Source organism: Vidua macroura, chromosome 3, assembly GCF_024509145.1.
Source record: "Vidua macroura isolate BioBank_ID:100142 chromosome 3, ASM2450914v1, whole genome shotgun sequence".
In the NCBI taxonomy this organism is placed as follows: Eukaryota; Metazoa; Chordata; class Aves; order Passeriformes; family Viduidae; genus Vidua; species Vidua macroura.
Genome location: NC_071573.1, coordinates 58,801,804 through 58,824,141, shown reverse-complemented (window position 1 = coordinate 58,824,141; position 22,338 = coordinate 58,801,804). Strand labels below are relative to the sequence as shown.

General features: G+C 36.1%; 1 protein-coding gene across 3 annotated transcripts in view; it reads right to left on the bottom strand.

Moving 5' to 3' along the window:
• Positions 1-472: 472 nt before the first annotated feature.
• HBS1L (HBS1 like translational GTPase) overlaps positions 473-22,338 on the bottom strand; it is a 59,489-nt gene continuing 37,623 nt past the window's right edge. For 2 of the 3 annotated variants that reach the window (XM_053972428.1, XM_053972425.1), the window contains 13 exons: positions 17,338-17,594; positions 16,707-16,872; positions 15,534-15,651; positions 12,834-12,980; positions 12,122-12,196; positions 11,258-11,375; positions 11,005-11,073; positions 7,671-7,775; positions 5,559-5,649; positions 3,853-3,961; positions 3,148-3,248; positions 2,083-2,227; positions 473-1,134 (listed from right to left, as the gene is read on the bottom strand). In XM_053972428.1, the coding sequence (XP_053828403.1) occupies positions 1,123-1,134; positions 2,083-2,227; positions 3,148-3,248; positions 3,853-3,961; positions 5,559-5,649; positions 7,671-7,775; positions 11,005-11,073; positions 11,258-11,375; positions 12,122-12,196; positions 12,834-12,980; positions 15,534-15,651; positions 16,707-16,872; positions 17,338-17,594 (1,513 nt within the window). In that variant the 3' untranslated portion in view covers positions 473-1,122. The remainder of the gene's footprint in view (positions 1,135-2,082; positions 2,228-3,147; positions 3,249-3,852; positions 3,962-5,558; positions 5,650-7,670; positions 7,776-11,004; positions 11,074-11,257; positions 11,376-12,121; positions 12,197-12,833; positions 12,981-15,533; positions 15,652-16,706; positions 16,873-17,337; positions 17,595-22,338) is intronic. The other variant, XM_053972427.1, reaches the window with a different exon arrangement.

Sequence of the window (22,338 nt, the reverse complement as noted above, 5' to 3'; positions counted from 1 at the left end):
GGTGAATTGTCTCCACTCTGCACTCACATACAGGTCCTGAAATACCTGAGGTCATCTCAAAATTCCTACCAACATAACTTCCAAGTTGTAGTAAAATGTGTCTGTCCTGAGCTGGAGGTGGCAGAAGGACCCTCCTTTCAGCTGGGAGGTTTCATCTGCCCCATTACTGAAAAGCAGGAAGGACTTACAGGCGTTAAGTCAGCACAATTAGGCTTTAGCAGACACCGCAAGATTAAACTGTCAGCCTTTGTTCAAAAGAGCCCTAAGTCTGGATGAAAGAGATGTGTATGTGAAGTGGCTGCACTGAGTAACATGGGAAAAACTGAAATTATTTCTTCAGAAAGCCAAGTTAGATGCCAGTTTCGCATTTTAAGTCATAAATTTACTCTGAAACTTCTCAGTTATGGTAAGTAAAGAATGATTTAACACAATTTAGGAGTGTTTAAGTAACAAAAGATGAGGGAGACAAAAATGCTCAGACAAATTAATTTTATTATTCTTACTGTTTAAAAAATAAAATTAGCCAAAGTTGGCACAGCTTCCACTACACAGCAAAAGAAAATTTCTTTTTTCTTAAATAAATTTTGGGACAGGGAAAACAATCCCATGATAATACTACATGCCATTCTCTTGAAAACAAGGTAAATAGTTTTTTTTTTTTCCCTGAATATGCATTCAACTCAAACCTAAAAATATTTTAGACCAATAAAGTTACTGAATTAATGTGCAGCAAAAAAGCAATCAAAGAAAATATGTAAACAATTTATGTCTGGAAGTAAGGAGTTTGTTTCATGATAATTCATCATCTTTTTCTCTAATTCAGCTTTCTAATATTTTTCCATCAACTTCTCTAAGGGCTAAGTTCCACATGGAGAAACTCATGAGATTCTTGAGATCAAGAAGTCCAACACTTGCAGTTCCTTGTCAGTTGGCATCTTGTTCTGCAGCAGGAGAGACTGATGAAGGGATCCCCAGATGTCTCACACAATTCGACTTTTGTCACCACCATCTTCTCCCCAGTTAATTGCACTTGTTCCTTCAACTGAAATAACTGGATTCTTACATAGAAGTTTGGATATCTGATTGAGTTTTGCTTGGACGGTGGAAATTCTGTCACCACTGTCATTCTTTAATCTAAAAATACAAGCAAACGGAAAAAACCCTATGGTGAAAAATTAAGTACTGAGTGTAAAATGATCTCAGTGTTTTTCAGTATTATATAGTTGTGGAAAAAATAATTCCTTTTCCACTTAAATTCTCGGAACAAGAAAACAAGTACAAAAATAGCAATTCCCAAATAACATATCAAAGAGTTTATTTAGTCTCAATTCTACAAACATTGATCTAGCTCTAAATATTGCAGATCTAAATAGAATCCCAGTCATCTCAAATTTAATGAAAAATATGTTCAATCCATCCTATTTATGGATCTTATTTAAGACCAGACAGATTTTTAGGAGCATTATACATCCATAAGGCCTCTGACTGACCTAGCACATCATTCATACGCATACAAGGAGAAACCAGAAATGCTCATGCTCAAATTCTAAGTTTTAACATTAAATGACTCAGGCTTAAGTTCTCAGTACCAGAACTTGGTTAATGCACAAGATTTCTTAAAGGGACAGATAGAGGGACATTCACATTTTTTGCTTCTAGTAGAAGATAGAACATTTATGTTTGGCCCCACAGTCTTTGCTTCCTCTCGCAGAGGATCAGAAAATGGTTTTTGGCATCAGTAAGAATCAAATGTACAATTGTCTTTAGCTATAACAGAAAAATATGTTGGACCCAACCTAGACAAAGTTAAAATGGCCAACACTTCTTATTTAGAAATTGCTTCCAGTATATTCATACAGACAGATTTCAAGAGACTGATGTATTTCAACTCAAGGGGAAAGAGGGGAAATTCTAAACACAGTAATTTTTACTGCTAACAAATTAAACAGAATCATGACAAGATTTCCTCACATCTTCCTGCAGCACTGTCTCTTTTTTAGCAGAAAAAAATTCACTCTTTGGGCTAGAGGGTGTAAAACAGGTCCTCTGCAGTACAGAAAGTCTATTACAAAAATGCCATACCTCTGTAACAACTCCTGCAGCAATAGTGGAACCACTGTAGCGTAACATAAATCTCCCCAGCTCTTTAAAATCTTTGTACAACTCTAGAGCAACAGGTCTTTGAGTTTGTAGTTCTATTAGAGCATTCTGGCCTTTAGCCAAGAACCTGCAGGTAAAAAAGCAGAAAACTCTATTAGAAATGTATGCACGGATCAATGAAGAAAAGAACAATGAACAAACGGGAAAAATTATTTTAGAAAGTCTAGAGTACAATTATCAAACTTGATTTCAAGTATAACCCAAGCCATGAGACTGAAAACTCATTTGCTTGGAGTATACATTTTAATAAGGCATCTAAGTTTTCTTCAAAAACTTCTTGGCACTTATCACAGCATTTAACAAATTGTTTTTGAAGCTAATTATCTCATTAACATCTGTTTTTTCATGTCAAGTGGAAATCAAGTCTTGTTTCAACCCCACAACTAAAGAGCCCATTCATTACTTTGTAGAAGTCTGCAACAGTTTCAGCCATGAAATTTCTGGAAAAGGATTATTCTGAAAATGTTGTATGTCTCAAATAGCATTTCTATATTAATTTAAAAATATTATTTTAAATAACTAAAGGGCTGTTACTGTAGTTGTATGGGAAGATTCCCTAAATTTCTTTTGCACTGACACATTGTCTAGTCAAGTGTGTTTTAGGCAGTTAGCCATCTCCAGAATTATATGAGGATCCCATGCTTTAACAGTAAAAGAAGAAATGCTGTTTCAAAAAAAAAAAAAAAAAAAAAAAGAGGAAGAAAAAATCTCCTTTAAGTTAAGAGCTGCTGATCTAGGATTCATTCCCAATTATGCAAGTGACCTTAGGCCTAAATCACTGTACTTCTCAGGTGCTCTGCAGTTATCAAGAGGGCAGGAGATTTTTCAGTTTGCAAAGCACATTGAAATCCAAACATGAAACCAACTAAAACAATAAAAGCATATTCTTATAACATACAATTGATTAATAGTAGAACCTGTTTGATATACTGTGTATTAAACATCAACCCATTTCTTGAGTAATTATTAACTATTCATAACACTTACTTAGGTTTTTTCTTTGTCACTTCACCAGTACTTTTGTGCAGAACACTCAACAGTCTTGTAATAGTAGCAGGTTCACTTACTGTTTGATAGTGTAAAAGCACCTGAAAATATTTTTGCAGTTATTAAACATCCTATAATAATCAGCAATCCTAGGTATTAATAGCTGAAAACAGCAGCTTGCTTTAAGACTGATTTTTTAAAAACAAATACTTGTAAAACTTCTCTCACAGGAGTGTGTGCCTCACATCCAGTAACTTCCTAGTTTCTAAACTTTGTGATCACAACTGGTATGACACAAAGGCCATATTTTATGTCACCATAAATACATTTTTCATCCTTCAGTGTTTTGCTTTTGCCACCTCAGTGCAGTTCTGTAGCATGAACTGGTATTTTATTTATTTTAAAAAGTATCTTAAAAGGTATCTTACACTTAAGTGCATCTCTGTATTTCCACAAGATGCAAGCTTCTAAAGCCTAGCTGTGGTGGAACTCACATTCTCTGAAATGGCTCAGCTATGTATTAAAAGCCAGTAAGAATAAGAATAAACAGGTACAGTATCCTCTTCAAATTACAGAAGAATCTGTTTCCTCTGGAGAGACAGAACCACTTCTGGATTCTGACTGTATCTTGTATTCAGGAGGTCAAACATAGAGAGGAAAAGCCCTGAGCAACCTGCCATGAACACAGTTTTCACAGAGACTTACAGGAAATCCTTTAGTGATTGGAACCTCAATATTGAAGATGAGAACCCGAGCTCTGAACCGAGTGCAAACTTTTATGGGTTCCTTGGGATCACAAAATACACAGCCCACACTAGAAAAGAGAACAAAAAACAAACAAACAAAAAAATCAAACAGATATCTCTTGACATAGAAGTGTTAAATAATTTTCCTTTTCTAGGGCAGTGATTAAGACAAGCAAAGGAAAAGCAACACTACTTTAATATAAGAAGGGTGGTGCAGGGGTGTAGGTGTGTGGATATCCAGGAACACTATACTGAAGCCTGTAACAAAATGCGTTCCTAGACAATGTCTACCTTATTTTGTGTGTATGCATGAAGGGCTCTGTCTAGTTCAGTGAACAATTACGTCCATTGCTAATCAGTTTCTGAAAATGTCATTGTTTCCTGTGCGTAGATATTTTTAAGAATTAGACTTTCATTCAGAGATTCAGGGTTTCCGTTCAACAGCATAAAATACTGCAGGGTGCCCAAAATTGCAGTACTGCTGCCTGTGGCTCAAGTATTTTCTGGATAATAAGGGGACATCATGATCACAATTCAAAACCTGAGATTTCAGCAACACTCATTTTCAAAAAAATTCTACTTGGAATCACAAGAAAGCTGCTGCTTGTTACAAGTTGGTAAGTAGACTAGACATAGCTTTTTCACAGGGGCTAGTTTTAGCCATCGGAAATGAAAGGAAAATTAATCCCACACAGGTAAACATGACGGAAGAGAAAAAACAGCATGATTAAACATATACATAAAATTTCATCAATATCAAGAGGACTTGAAAATTCATAACTTTTTTTGACAACCCTAACATATCTCCAAAAGACGAATGACATCAAGGTAACAAATTCAGACTTCATTCATCAACTAGAACAAGACTTCCCTCAACCTTTTACCACTCAGAATCCCACCCCACTATGAAATGGCCAACAGAAAATACCTGTAGTTTTCCCTTAAATCAGAGCATAGATTTGAAAAACTATCAATGCAAGGAGATTTTCAAAGAGTAGCTTGAAAGTTTGCTGTCTCAAGTCCAACTGAAATGTAAAAAAGGTGAACAAATTGTGGATCCAATTATCTGGCCTGAACAACAACTGACACTTAAAAGCTTGAGGCTAATGCTTAGCATGAATCCTACAGACTGGGAAAGACAAGAAGAGATTTGCTGCACCTCACTATTAAGACCACCACTTAGCAAAACATTTAGGAAAATAAATCTTACATGTAGCTAAATGTGTTGAAGAAACATCAATTCCACTTCTACAGATTAACTTAGTACAAAATGACAGTTGTTTGCATGTGTCCTGTTAGAATAATTGATAATTTGAGAAGTTCTTTAAAAATTTTGTTTTATTTAGCAACATGGGTTTCATTTATTTGGCAATTAAAATGTCCAAGGGGTAGTCTAAAAGAAAATGGCTTGGAAGGTTACTGGTGTCAGCACTAGGACAAAGGATGGAAACTGACAGTATTCTTCTGAGGCTGCCGTTGCACATGCAGCAGATGTTTCCAACGTTTGTACATGCAAGCCAGGTGATATGCATCACTTTGGTTTTAAATATCTTGGTAGCCACATCATTCTTCAAGTAAACCGCTGTAATATAGCCCAGTATAATAGTTATACAGCTTTTCATTAAAAACAAACCGTTACTTAGACTGAAACCCAGTTTTGCTCACTTGATTTTGATGATATCCATGCCGGTCAAAGTGAGACTAACGTGATCTCCTGCTGCAGCCCAATCAACTGGTTCATCGTGCAGTGTGATTCCTGGAAATGAGTAAGAACAGAACCTCACAGTGAAGTACCTAGGTTCTGAGCTACAAACAAACAGCTCTGTTTGGGCCATTTGTGCTTCATCAACCATTACTCATCAATTTTCAGTATGAATGGGTTGAGAGTAAAAGCTTTTTAACTGAGAAGACTGAGGAAGCTTTTCTTTCCCCTTGGTGAGGGATTCACTATTCTCTCTCACCACACCCTGCACCATAACATGGCCTTATTCGAGCCAGAGGAGGGGACCTGGCCCTTGTCACCAGCACAGATGACGCAATCCTGAAAATGCTGTAGTACTAATATCTCCATATCTGCCCCACCCATCCTTTGAGGCACACGCACACCCTAGACCGCATCTTTCATATACTTTAATGGTACTGTGTCAACTTTCATTTACCTTGAGTGGGTTTGCTGACTCTTTCATAAAAAAGCGTAACTGAAGCCTTCCGTTCGCAACATCATGTCTATTAGAAAGCACCTTTATGTGCAATTTCATTCTGATTTTAATGTATTTTAATTTCTTTAAAAGACTACCTGCCTGATGGATGAGGGCAAGACTATTTAGCTCTGATTGAACATCCTGAGGTTTCTGGTGGACACTGAGAGAAAGAAAAATCCTGGTTTTTTAGAAATACTGCATATATTTATAGGATCTAGTTCTATTTTGCTGCAGATTGTACCTCTTGACTTGCAGATTTGTTCCCAAAACCACTTGCCAAAAACATGCCAGAAAGCATGATTGAAGTATAATCACGTTAAGTATAATTTTTTAAGCAGTGCTGATAATTATTGATATACCTGTCATTATCACAGAATGAAAGAAATTCAGCCTCTTGAAATGAACATCTCGAATCCTAATGTGCACACTGCCTTAAGTAAATACCGTATGTTAAATTAAATTATGACTTGTTTATATTGAATATAAATAGTAAATGCTTAATATGCTTATATGTCTAACTTATATGCCCAACCTTCATTTGCATTTCAGTCATAGGAGAGGCAGTACAAAAGAAAAACCATAGAATTGTGCTGCAGGAGATACTCAGACACAATACATCTGTTTCCATGGTACTTCCTCCACTCCCCACACAGAGAAGTGACTACAGTGGTCTGCTACCCAAATTTATCCACATTTTTGTAACATTCCTGTGCATGTGAATAATGTGCATAGAACTGTGTAAATTGATAGACTGAAGAGCTTCCCAAATTAGCATTGAACAAGCTGGGTTTGGAACAGAACAGACAACCAAACCAACACATTGCTGTATTCAGGATAAATACTTAGATACAAAAACCTATTCATATCTCAAGGACTCAATTTTTTATTCACTGGCCAATGTAGGAAAATCATAATTTTATCTTTCTATTTGAATATGAAGCAAAACCAACTCTGCAGTACAAAGACAGCAAGCTTAATTAGGAAACAGCTAAGCACTTAATGTCTAGCTATTTCTTTCCAGAAATCAAATACATTGAAATTTAAATCCAATTTTCTTCTATTTTCTAGCTGTTCAAGACAACTATATCCAGAAAGTTTGATACTATGAAAGGATCAGTGACAAATCTTACAACATCAAACAGGAGTGATGACTTTATTCTCAAGCTTTTTCACAACCAATTCATAAGATTAATTTCTAAAGGTTGTTCAACATCCTCACACTTCCTAACAGCAGAAACACTCCACAGTAAAGCTGAATACTAATGATTCCTGTACTGAATATCTTTATAGACATTGCTGGAACTCAAATGTTTTTACAGGCTCTTCATAAAGCAATGTCTAAAGCCACAAGGCTATAACATTTGGATTATCTGATAGGGTAAAAAAAAGCATGCAAGATTTCACATACTCTTCACAGACATATTTATACAGACACAGTCACATCTAAAGAAATTCGTTTTATGCTTTCACAATTTATGTTTGACAGTTAGTATCAGTTTGACAGTCTGTTACCATTTCAGTAACTGTTTCTAGCCCAGTATTGACCTGAAAGTAAACACGCTTCTGAAGACTGTACCTTTTGCAGTGCAAGTTTCATTGGGAGGCATTGCCAGAAGTCGTTCTCCAACCTGAATATAGCCTGCTTCTATTTTACCAGTCACACAAAATCCTGAACCTTGGTCTGCAATAAACACAGCAACAATTTCAAAAGACTTCATAATACAGTCAGTTTCCCATCAGAAGTTAATCCTTCAGCAATGCCTAGACAAGTTTTTAATATAATGAAGATTTTTTTCCCTTCTCAGCAGAGCGTTCAGTACTTGCAAGTTAGCCAGCTGTGCATCATAATGAAAATGAAACATTAAATTCAAAACCTCTAGATCTTATGTTTTTCAGAACTAAGCAAGAAATATTCTTCTTTAAACAAATGTAGGTACATAAAGAAGTATTTTTTAGTTTTTTCAGTATTAGACTAAACCCCTTAATTTCTAGCAATATTATTTAATTCAGCACTTTCTCACTATAATTACAGATAAAAGGAATATGACAGACTTCTCATAATAATTCTCATGCATACAGGTGCAAATTCCTATGCCATTTACTGTTTAACTGAGTCAGAATCCTACACACTCTGTCTGTATATTACTTTTACTCCTGGAAAAGTCAAAGAATGATTCAGTACTATTTAATATAGTAATAAATATGAGAAACTGTTATAATTGGCTAAATTTAAGTATTTCTGAATAAAAGATCTGCAAAGTTTTCATCTTCAATGTCCTAACAGTCTGTTCATCATTTGAATTATATGCCAGTTATTTTCCACAGATATGCTACACATGGACATTTATGCACATACACCTTAACAAATGCCTCATCTTCTTAGCATGTGTTTGCAGGTGTGTTTAAAAACAACTCTCTGAACTGATTCTACAATGGCATTTTCAGTATCCATACAAGCAACAAATAATCTTTTGCTGAACATCAGAAATCAGCAATATAAGCAAGCATCTTAGTATTTTGTGACTCTAATTAAAAGCTGAATTTAAAAGAACAACTTGATCTCAAATTCTGAGGTCACTTACTACTGACTTGCTCTTTGCAGTCACCACAGATACTGATGAATGCTTTTGTGTAATGAATCTTTCTATTGGAAAAATATTACCAGTATGCCTTCATGCTAATTTTCCTCTATTCATTCCAGCAAATGAGATGAAACACAGATAATTAATAGATGACATCAAATGTCAAACAGAAAACTGTCAAAGCTGGTACTGGCTAGAAAAAGAATACACAAGTCATGTTACAGACACCACCTCCATACAGTACACAAAACAACCTGAAGCTGGCTTTGCAAGCACTTGTGGCAACCAAAAATATAACCTCATTCCAGGTTCTCAACCACTCCCAAGCACAATCAAGAACCATTTATCTTTTGTTCACATCATCACCTGGTTTGGCTTGGTAAACCAATGTGGTCTTTGAAGCTTCACCAACTCCCATGCTGATTGCTTTCTTAAAAGGGTGAAGTTCCTTCAGTTCCCCCTGAAATCAGTTCAAGTGCAAAATGGACAGTGGGGGACAGAATCAGGGCATAAAAAATGGCCCAATTTCTGTGCATCGTGGTATTTGGGTTCTGCCAGAACATGTTGTTTGTACTTAGGATTTGGTTGGTGGACAAGGCATTTTAGGGTCATAACAGTCATAACCTAGACAGAATTATAATATGGTAGGTGGGGACTGATGCAGCAGCAAAGGGATTTACAGGGACCTCTCAGATCAAGAGATAGTATAGCTAGCCTGGAGAGAATGAATATTAGAAGGACTGTGGAGGATAACAGCTAAAAGCTGGCTGAGGCAGGTGAATCATATATGTGAGCAGCCTTAATAGAGAAAGGGGTTTTCCAAACTATATAGGAGTACACTCAGCACTCTCACTTTTTATACATTTCTATGGACAGTTCCTCCTGAGCATGCACAGGTACTGGAACAGAGCTGAGAACAACTGTTGCTTCATGTACTTGTATCTGCACCTACTTCCTCTGGTGGCATCAAAGTTGATTAAGTTTTGAGATCATAACGTAAGAAAAAATAGTCTACAAAAACACCTAAAAGGCCGCATTTAGTGATAAACCCTCTATATGTAAATTGAGTCCCTTCCAAAGTCATTATTTTTTGCATACTTTAGCAAAATAGATGTAGTCAAAACTGCTCATTTTGTGAAACTTTGCTCAACCCAAAAATTATTATTGCAGCTGAAAAGCTGTGATATATTATTTTGAAAGATCTCAATCAATAATCCTAACACATTCTCCCACAGCTCATGAAAATAAAGAGGAAAAAATAAACACAGAGATGGCATAGATGACAAAACCAGTGATATCACACTAGGGTAATTTCCTATGCAACTCTTCAATATTTAGCATTATGGCTTCAGTTAAATCAGCTAACTAAGAGCATGCACAATATCTAGTGTTTTCTCAAAGGCCCACATGAAAATTGCACAACCTGGTATTTCCAGGCTTATACTACTTACAATCAGTATTTCAATCTGATTTTTTGTACTTCCCCTAGAAACATCCTAAATAGAAAGCAAAATTTCTTAAAATATGAATTTCAATAATCATATTTGATTACAAATATTTACAACAGTTAAAATCATGCTGTCATTTGGTTTGCAATGTTTCTCAAGGGACCTACAGAATGTTTCAAATGCACTGAGTCTAGAAGCCTTATTTCTTCTAAGTTACTTGCAATTATAAATGACTAAATGGAAAAAAAATCAAGCTTACCATGAAAATCTTACAGGCTCAAGGCACTCTAGTTTCACCAGACAATCAAAGTAAGAACTGGTTATAGTTCTTGCTGTTCCTATCTTTATTAATGCTAGGGAATAGCTCACTGCCTTAAATCCTTGGCTGGTTGTAACAGTCTCACCACCACCACTATTTTCTTCCACCTCATCTGCCCAAATTTTTATACAAAAATTAAGGAACATATCATTATTCACATCTACAACAATGAACAGAAAAGGAACAAGACAAACTTGTTTAAAATCTAGGACTGGAAAGCAAAAGAGCCCAAAGCCACACTCATAAAAAGTTTGGGAAATATTGATTTAGTCCAGCAGAACCAGTTTGGGCAAGTCCCACATTCTGTCCCACAGAACCATGAACTCATTACACAGACAAATAATTGGTCATGCAGATTAGTTTCTTCCATTCCTTTTCCAGGGTGTTTCACCTTCAGCAGTACTATTTAAAATTTGGCAAGGAATAGAACTTGAAAATGTCCTATTCTGGTCTAGGACTACACACGAAGTTCCAACTTTAAGTCTTATTTTGAGAGCAATTTTTAACACTTGTGTTAAATATCAGTGAAATGATGGTAAAAACATTATAAAAACAACCAACCTTTAAAAACATCAGCAACACACAGTCTAAATGGTTTATCCACTGATCTCTGTGGTGGCTTGAAAGAATCTGCAAATAAATTGGTAAGATCTTTTAGAATGTCTGTATGTAATAACTATCTCAGCAACTTCTCTGTTAGAGAAATTAATTATGTTGCATTCCATTGACTTTGTCTCATTTTTTCCCCAAAATAGAAGTTTTAACACACACAGGACTAAGAGGTGTTGTTTTAAATGAGGAACATTGCACTTACCAATTTGCTCCAACAAACACTTTCCTTTATACCATTGTGTGAGGTCACTTGACTGACCCCTTGTGACTAGATTTTCACCACCAAGGCCACTTGTTGGGATATAAGCCACATCTGATTCCTAATGAAGAAAACAAATGGATGTGAAGCATACATGAACAACAGAATCTCCTAGCAGAAGCAAGAGGTGCATTTTTTGAATGTTATGCATCTAAACTTTAAAAGAATAGCTGTCAAATTTGTATTTCTCCTGGAGAAGGCTGATTATCAGTGGATTCCTTTGTGGTTACCTCTTGCCTGATCACTCTGCTGCAGCAAAGAGTTGGAGATGATTAAATATGACAACTAGAAACTGAGTTTAGGTAATAAACTCCTCCATGTTTGACAGGAAAACTTTGGTTTGAATTGCTACTTTATGCATAGGGATTGCAGGAAGACCACAGCCAGTCCAAATGAATAGTAGCTGGAACTTAGAAAACATGAGAGGAGAGTTCTCATGAGCTCACAATCCACACTGATACCTGCTCCAGTATAAAACACTCTACTGTCATTCATGTAATCCTGAACATTAAGATAGACAATTCTTGGTCTCTTCTGCTTTGTAGACAACAATCCCAAGAAACTACAAGTGATCTGAGTACCCCAAAGACTCAACAGACCTAAACAAAGATGATGACACAAAGGGTATTAAAGAACTGACTACCCTTATGCAGGACTCAATGTCACCCTACCAGGAAGAAAAGGCATCTGCTACATTATGTGCATGTAGCAGTAGCAGGAAAGTGACACAAAATAACCTGACTTTAGAAAAAGCTCATCCCACCCAAATGCTTGAACAAAGCAACAAAGCCCTCACAAATATATTACCTTAAAGCCAGCTTGCTTAAGAAATTGGCCGAGCTTACTTGTAATTTCCTGAAATCTTTCCTGTTGCCAATTGACCTAAAATAAAACACAGATTAGGATATGATAATAAAATGATAGATTTTTAACCATGACTTGAACATACAGCTGCATGTCACCAATTCTGTAGTAGAAATAGATGTATATTTATAAACATGAGATTTCCAGGTGCATTCATACTTGAATATATAAGAGCATACACATTAGCAATTGCTGATCACAAACACCACTAAAATTGCAAGCCCTTTTAATTTTAACAGTAACTTTTTTTTAAGTTTACACAAAATTCAGACTCAGCAAGATATAGTCACTACAGTAGTAATTTAAAACATAAATAGTAATCTTTAACACACTTTACACATTTAAATAAAACTATTGAGGTCTTGACCTAAATGACCACCAAGATGATCTTACAGATTCCACTGAGATCAACTGTTATGTCAAATTTCCACAAGTACAAAAGGGACCCATACTCATTTTAGCACAAAAATTAACCTTCTCTGTACTCTGAAAACACACCCATAAATAAAAAGAACAGCATCGTAAAGTCTAAACATAAGGGACAGAGTTGGAAAGCTAAGAGCAGTGCTTTATTATAACTTTCACAATACTGATCCTTAATATCTACAAATCTAGACAGAAACCCTTCACTTAAATGAAGAAACTAAATGTGTACCTGGTCCATTTTGTTAACTGCAACAGCCAACTGTGTCACTCCAAGAGAGCGCACTAATAATCCATGTTCTCGAGTTTGTCCACCCGTCTCAAACCCTGCCTCAAACTCTCCTCTGCTGGCATCCACAACCAAAATTGCCACATCAGCCTACATTATAAATAAAAACAAATTAAAAATAGTTTTTAAAAAGTGGTTAAGAGGTGGAAATAATCTGGGTAAATACCTCAGTCAGTAACATTTCACACAAAATGTACTTCACACAGAAGGAATCCTGATGTGCTCCAAATGTAACCGAAATTTCTCAGTCCCATCTGTATCATACCCACTTTGGTGAGATATTATGGCATTATGTCATAAACCAGCACCTCCTGGTTAAACAAAGGACAATTGCTGGTTTGGGGAACCTGTCCCCTTCAATCTACCCAGATCTAAACAAAAGCAGCCTATACTCAGAAGCTTTAGAACACAATGTATGAGCACAATGTCCAGCTCTCTCTGCCTCAGTCTGTACACCTTCTTAGCGAGAAGCTGCAAAAATTACAAACAAATCACCACACTATACAACTGGGACAACTAGTTGTACTGTACTGTTGACTGTATGTTGGATGTGAATGCTTCACAGTCCACTCAACACACTGGAGCATGCCAACATCACAAGATGGTAAAAAACAAAGTAGCCTATTTCATCACCTAGACAAACCCTCTGCCAAAGCATTAAGTGCAAACAGTCTACAGCACTGCACAAAAGTCAGCATGTAAGCACTGGGAAAAACATAGATCTTGCTGTTAGCCTTAAATGCTGCTAATATTTCTTGTACTTTTCCTCCTTTGGTAAGTAATTGCTAGTTAGATCACCATCATGTACTAAGCGACAGCAACAGAAGTGAACAACAAAGAGTAGTGGTGTCAACAGGCAGGTGTGAGACCATTTCAGAGTACTGAGGAGAAAAAGTGGTACTTTTTCCCTTTCCTTAAATGTTTATGCTTCAGAATTCCAGGAAAAGGAAGAGAGTCCTGATTCTGAACATCCCTGGCCTCATCCTAGGCATGAAATCCCCACAGCTCAGAGACAGCAGGAGTGTGAGAATGGGAAAAGGATAACTGATTAATTTCCTCAGAGCTCCCAGCCTCAGTAGTACATTGCAGTGAACTTCTCCTTCAAAAAGACATCCTGCATTTTCTAAATTATAAAAACAGTACCTCAAGGACTTACTGTATCAAAGGCCAGATGCTGGCCTTGATAAGGCTGATTTGCATTTTGCATAACAGCAGCTGGGGTTTCACCTCCTAACAGCATTCTCCACAACAAAAAGGGTTTTCCCAATTCCAGCCATTGATTCAGCATTGAGCCTACTCTAATAGACAACAGAAAGTTGCAAAGTTTCAGTGATTCCTTAACAGGCTCCAGAACAGACCAGTCCCTCATCACCCTGAGAGCTGGAACACAGAGATACCAAGCTTCATTCGGTCACCCCTGTCTTCTGCTGAACTGATACAATTGCTGGAGGACCTTCAACTCTTCTCTTAATACTTCTTCTGCCTGTGTTACTTTTCTCCCAAAATAAAAAAAAAAAATATATTTAAATAACAATTGTAAAAAAATAGCACATCTGATTCAATATTTTCCACTGTTCTGAAACCAAAGATTCAGTTCTAATTTTAAAACTCATAAAACTACTACAACACATATTCCACCATATAGATGGCTGTATAAACGCTACACCATAATTTGCAAACTTCTGACTATTCTACAGCCTAACCACTGGGTCACAAGGTCTGAATTCTCACCCAGGCTCTGCTTCGGAGCTAAAGCAGAACTTGGGACAAACCAGTCTTCCTATAGTGCAGTTCTCTATCCAAGATCATACTAGCAGTACTCATCCAAGTACTCAACAAAGATCTTCAGATATAGCCCGTATTTCAGACAGTTATGACACAGACAAAGCAAAAATCTATACACAGCTTAGCTTTGGAAAAAAAAAAAAATCGATTAAATCACTACCTTGGAGAATCATTTTTATTATTTAAAGAAGGGTACCTATAAGCAAAAAAAATAAATCACTCTTTTTATAATGTAACCACATTATTTTTTCCCCATCTCTGAGGTATTATTTCCACAAATAATAATCTATAGGAGACTGGTAAGTGCCATACTGATTTCAATGGGTAGTGTCCAATGCTATTGACTTCACCTACTGTTCCTAAAACAAGTGACATGCAGCCTCTGCAAATATCCTCTTGACAAGATAAATGCATTCTGTATAAACTTTGTTATCTGTTTTCTCATCCCCTATAAAATACACTGTTAAACAGAAAAATGTGTTTTGCTTGAACTATAAATCCTTTCTCTTCAAGTTCAAAATCACTTAAAATCTTAACCTACGACATGACTTTCACAGAACTACTCATTGAGTAGCCATATATCACATTTGAATAGCTTTCAAAGCTCCAGTGATTTTATCAAACTGCAACTTACTGTTAAGTTACTTAAATAAAACCCTCCTCCCCAACATTAGCATCAAAAAAAGCAACTACCTTTAATGTTTAACAAACACATTCTTTTTTAAGTTTAGAAAATGCAAAGATAGGTTAACACAATCAATAATTCCATTCCATTTTAGATTTTAAAAGAAAAAAAATATTTAAGAAGAAGTTACAAATAATACTGATATTGGAAAAAGCATTTTAGACCATCTTTACCTGTGCAGCTCCTGTGATCATATTTGGAATGAAGTCCTTGTGGCCTGGAGCATCCATCAGTGTAATTACTTTAGTTGGTGTCTCGAATTTGGTCATACCCACATCCATTGTTACTCCCCTTAAATAAAGCATATATGCAGTGCACTATTAAAACTGCTTTAAAACTTCAGAGATATAAAGCAAGCTATTAAAAATACAACCATGAAATTATACCCTTCATATCTTTCATTGATTTAGCCTTCACCATAGGGACATCTGCATGTTGGAAGAGCAGACCTCTAAAGCTGCCATTTAGTAAATCCAGTTGTGAAGAAAAATTCCCAGAATTCCCAGTACTACCATGCACCCATAGACCATGTCCAAACAAGGACAGCAAAAATATGAAAATTGAACTGCATATTGAAATCATTACTAATTATACTTTTGATATTTAATTCTTAAAAAAAAGGTATCAAAGTAAGAGAAACATAGCTGAGTTTTAAAAAAAAATAGGTGGTATTGGACTACAGAGACGCAGTTACACATTTACAAAGTCCACAGGCAGAACTCCTGATTGCCAAGGAAGGATCACAACACACTTGGACTCAGTCCCACATCTCGCTAACCTCCACATGTTCTGCATGACACACAGGATAGGATCCATCTCACCAAATGCAAACACCTACAATTCACATGTCTGTATCTGGGTTAGTCATCTGCATCTCCCTTTACAGACAATCAAGACAGACAGGAACTTTCAAGGGACAAAACATCTTGTAGTAGAAGATATTTTTAGTATGCTACTTCCAGTCACCAAAAAATCCCAACAATAAGTCCCCAAAAATTCCAAACATTTACAGATGACTCCAGAGAGTTTTTTTTTAAATAAAAAACTCATTGCAAAGAGAAAATAGAATCAATCAAAAACACCAATTCAGAAAACTCACTCCTTCAATATAAAAATGCAATTTTAAATGTCATATTTCAAATTAATGGTCTTTTATATAGCCTTTTATAAATCATACAAATATAATTGTTAATTAATTTGTAGATTTTATTTTAAAAGTAATGTAAGTCACATGTGATGAACCGACATTTCAATGCTTAGTTTATCAGGTTTATCAGACTAATATTTTCTAACAAATGCTGTTCTTTCACAGAAAAAAGGTAACTCCCATCAAAATGTATTTCTACCTTTCTCTTTCTTCACCAGTTTCATCCAAGACCCATGCATAGGCAAATGAAGCTTTACCAGCCTTTTTAGATTCCTGTTCGTATTTGTGCATAGTTCTTTTGTTCACATTTCCCAAAAGGTAGAGCAAATGACCCATTAAAGTACTTTTGCCTGCATCAACATGTCCTGTGGAAGAAAATAAATATTACAGCAATTGTATTCATTTATGCAATTTAGGTAAAGCACAAGAAATATTCTAAATATATGAACATCACATGCGCTGATAATGCTTCTGTAATCCATAGAACTTCATAATCCTGTGAGACAGAGACACAGGAAGACAGGCTATTAGAACAGTCACTTAGCATGAGAGCCATAGAGCACCTCTAAAATCATGCTAAAAAGAACACACTGCAAAAATGAAACCAAACCAAACATGTTCTGTACGTTCAAAGGGACACTAAGTCAACCTCACTGTCCAAGTCAAAGACATCTGAATGTACTCCCTCCAAAAAATGCAGATGCAAATGAAAACAGTATGAGATTCCCTTCCCTGGAGCGAGGACAGTTTTGCTCCTGTATCACTTCCAGCTTCAATCAACGCAGTTTTTAAACTTTATGTTTGTCAGAAATGTAATTTAACAATATTACCTATTACCACCAAATTCAGCAGTTGCTTTCCTCCTTGTCTCTTCTCCAACTCTGCTTTCACATCTATTTGTGGTTTTGCCTTGCTTGACTTCTTTGCTGGAGTAGGCACCATATTCTGCTCTTCTGAAACCTGCGCTACTTGGGGTGAAGGAGTAGATTTTGAGACAGCCTCAAGTACCCCAGAAGCTACACTGATGTCTTCAGGTAATAGTCCTTTCTGAGGTGTATTAGTGTGGCCATTTTCCTCAGCAATTGCACTAGGGGAAAAAAGAAAACACAAAGAATGCAAATGGCAAAGAAGACATAGAAATAGGGGAGAGAAACTGAGTTTTCGATTCACTATCATGTAAGCCCCAAGGAGTACGTGATAAGCCCATTAAGGTGGAACTGATAAGCAGCTGGATAAAAACTGCGCAGATACCAGCTCTGAACATCTTGTCTGAAAAGCAGCACTGTTTACAAAAGCAAGATAAGAAGAAATCTTGTAAAATATATGAAAGAGATAAACAAGCTTTCCATAGACCCTTCCTTTAACAGGAAGGGAAAGGACAATTATGCAGAGCAACCACAGAGCAGGCTTCCTCTGAACTAAGAGCCCAAGTCAACTTTGAAGCACAGATCCTGAAACAGTTTCCATGTACAGTACCATTACTACAGTTGAATATAGTAATGTTTTATTCTGAGAATAGCAATATAACATAAAGAGTTGATATTAAGCACATGTAAGCTGCAATTTAAAGTGCAATGCTTATACAGAACTACAACAGATGAGTTAAGATTTATCAATATTTAAAAAAAAATTGTTTCATGCATCAAACAAGACACCCAGAACTAAAGAGATTTGGATTCTCAAACTCCCTTTTTCTAACACCCCGTTCTCCCACAAATCACCATACTAATCCTAATGTTAAATAATCTCAAATATATTATTTTCTAACTCTCTTTTTATCTCCATTTTATAAATAAAAATATTTTGCTGATTGACACAAACTTTCTGAGAATGTACAATATTATTCTTTATCTGTCATAGCAAAGATGATCACTAAAAACAAACACTAAGTAATATTTTAAAGACAGCAAAAGCTTTCTTACTGCCTAACAGAGTTGCATGGTGAGGCATTAATGTAAGAAACAAGACAGGAACAGAAGCAGTTATTACAGGTCTGCCAACATTCTATCACAGCAAATGTCAATATACAAACCACTGATTATTCAGAAAATGAAAATCCCTACAAAACACTATACTTAAAATATACTTCCAGGGGAAGCTTCTTCCCCTGGAAAATTGGAAATCCTTTCAAGTTCAATACCATCATGCTGCAGACTGCTTTCTTTGGAACAGCTTCATGCAGGCTCTCAGAGTCAAGTGTTTCCACATCCACAGTGAAATTTTCACTCTCCACTTTCTCTTTACATGCCACAATTAACTACCCAGTTTTAATCTTTTCAACTTCTACAAACCAAGCTATTTGTTTTGGTACTATAGAATCCCACATTGTGACATCTCAGCTTTTATTTGACATTACTTCCATTTTCTGTCTGCGTAGGAGTATTTGCATTGCATTAGTCCCTTTCGATTACATAGATTTCGTTGAACAATACAGCCTAAACATGTAAATCTACTAAAGAAAGCTGTTGAAGAGTTATGATCTAAAAAACTAAACATTGTAAATGTTCAGATCAAATGCAAACTTAGTCTCTCAAGTAACAAGTAACGTGGGACATTTTTTGGCTCCCCCTTCTTCCCCACAGTTTCAGAACCCACCTGTGTTATCAGTACTGTAGTCGACTGATTGATTTTGACACCTTTTCATATGGCTCAAAGCCAAGTTTTTCTCTTGATTGTGAGACCAAAGCAAAAATTCCAACACTCATTTTTTTGGCTACAAAACCCAAGGTCAGGTTCTTGCCTCAAGGCTGGATACCCAGGCATGCTTCCCAAATCAGCTAAGCAAACAACCTGTTTTATGCCAGCCATGATGGTTGTAGGGGTACAGACAGTACCCCCGCTTCTGCATAATGGATAGACAATTCTGTATGAAGTCTATTTGATATTAAATAAAATATAGATGTATAAAGTCTATTTCTATTTTTGTATTAAGTATTTTCTAAAAAGAAGGTATTCTACAAAATATTCTAAACCACTTGTAGGAGAAGAACAAGTTTCTATCAAACTACTGTCTTGGGTCACACAATCCTGACATTCTAGAATTCACACTACAAAGCAAACTGTTCTGTATCACCAACTATCACTCCCATATTACAGATAGCATTGCAGTTTGACAGGCTGAATAACCTTGATAACACTTGATTCTTTAAACCACAATAATAGCTGGTCATCATTGCTTTACGTGTAGCAATGAAGAAAGTTGATTACACACAAATTATTCCACAGGGAAAAAAGTCACTACAACTATTTATGCTTTCTTTTACTGGAAAAGGTAAGTGCATTTCTATAAGGCTGAACAGAAGGCTCTGCCCTTTAAAATTCCTTAAATAGTACATTAAGTTTTAGCTGAAAACCTACTTTGGAATGGCAAAACAATTATTTTCTCCAATGTCTCTGCAGGGAAATTTTACTTCATGAAAACAGACTGGAAACAATCAAGTTGATAGAAGGTAAATATACAGAGAATTGTGGTAACAAAGTTTTCTACATATTGTAATAAGGTAAAAAAATCTTCTGAATGATGTAAAGTATACCAAATAATTTTTGTCTCAATCATTTAAGAGAGCTTCATATATTTACAATTAATTTGCATTAGACAACTTTCATCAAGATTAAGACTCTTCCATCTTTTTTCCCTTTCTTCAGGCAAACCAGTTGAGTCTCAGCATAATATCTAGTATGTTCACATTGAAGTACCAGGACTAGTGCCAATATGCAAAGGTCACACTGAAATGCAAATATGGTATTTTACATTGGTATCAAGTTTTCTTCCTTGAAAGTCTAATATTTGAAGTTCTGGAGAAAACTATTTGTATAAGAAGTCATATCAAAACAGCCTTTACAGCTGGCAATCGTTTTCTCTCCATTTCTTCCCAAACCAAATTTTCAAAAGTGAAAAAAAAAATTAAAAAGCAGTTATTTAGATGAAGTTGAAAGTAATGTGAGCCACAAACATAACTCTCCTATGTTTCTATAGCTTTCCAAAATATATTCAAGCATTGTCACATCAGCCTATTAACAGACAAGAATGTATTTTCATAGAGAGGTTATTTGCAAGCCTCTAAATTTTATTTCATTAAACTAGGTAATGATTCTTTTTGTAATCCCAGATGCTAAGATCTTCCAGCAGGCCTATGTCAGTAATGATTCCCCGAAACAGGATGGATTTTGTGTGGTAGAATTCAAACTAATTACAGGATCTGAAAGAACCATGGTTATTGCCAGAGACCATAAGTACTCTTTCATTTCTATGTAGCTTTTATTGCAACCACCACTGCTTAAGGCTGCCAAGTAGCTTTTATTTTGGGTAGTGCAAAGAGAAAGTGCTAGATACAAATGAAATTAGTGAAACAAAGGTCCAGCCATCATTAGGCCTTGCTACTTTTTCAAGGGTACAGTATTTGTACACTCAGTCCACTGCTAGAGTTTAAAAGTTTACTATGTTTTGGAAACCTGGAAACAACTTGTGCAACAACAAACCTAGACTTGCTATTTCAGAGAAGAAACATCAGAATGGAGAGAGCATATGATCTACTTACAGAGTACCCCTAATAACACAATTCAGCTTTTTGCTGACCAGTGTCAGGGAAAGGGACAGCAAGTTTATTGCTAGGTACCTAAGCAGGAAAGCGGGCAGATTAAATTCCAGTCTCGTGGAAGTACGTGAAAAGAAATGACAACAACAACAGCAACAGTAAGACCCTGACAGTTATGCTTCATGGCAACCAGATGAGTAGTTTATAAAAGCTTGATAATGGCTTAGAAAAATGCTAAAGAGCTCCATTTCTGACAGTCAAACAAAAACAAATGACATTGGAAATGCTCTTCAGTTAGCCTCTTCCCACAAGGTTTTACAAAATTGCTGAATTGAAAACTCCTGTCAGAAGGCAGTACTAGTGTGTCACTAGTGCAGGCAGTTGAGAATATAACCAATTCAACTGCACTAGAAAGCATCTTTGGTAGCAAAGTTCCAGCTTGGTCTGAGCTATGACAACCTACCATATGAAGAAAAATTTATATTGGAGGAAGGCCACTTCCTAAACCATTGCTTGCATCATTGTTTGAGAAGTTGATGGAACTATCAAAAGCAGTCTCAGTTTGCCAACCACTGCTATCTGGTAACATGGAGCCATTGATTGATTATGTAACTCAACTTTGAAAGGACAGAACTTATGTTGAACTTACATTATGGAACCTTGCATGCACACTGAGATTATGTACTCAAGGAAGCTTGACCATCAGCAAATCAGGCACAAATGTCAAAACAGCCTATCACAGGTCTTTTGGAAATCAGCAGACAAACCAAAGCCTGGTAAGGACCAACATTTAGTCAAAATTAAAACTGCCAGGCCAGAAATCTCCTATGCTGTCTTACCAACAAGGGCCATAACAGTAAACTGAATAAAATGTTATGGTCAGATTACTGTTTTCTGGGGAATATTAATAAATACAACATACACTGTTATAAGACATGTTAGAAGGCATTCAATCTCCCACAGGTATTGAAAAGCTCACATCACCACGCATTCAAAGAGGAACCTGAAAGCTCATCTGGTCCATATTAGCTCTTCAGAATTTAGCTTTTAAACATTATTTTCAATCTTCTAGTCTCGATGCTGGGTGAATTATTTTTACACAACCGACTCTTTTGGAGTACTTACAGTCATTACAGAAACGTCTACATTTATTTCCCCTTTCAAAATTATTAATTACAAAATATTGGTCAGATTAGTTAAAATAATCAACCCTTTTTTGGTCACAGCTTCTTCTGGCTTCCTTTATTACTTAACAGAAAGAAAAAGCCCAGTAAACAGTTTTGCTAGAGCATCAGT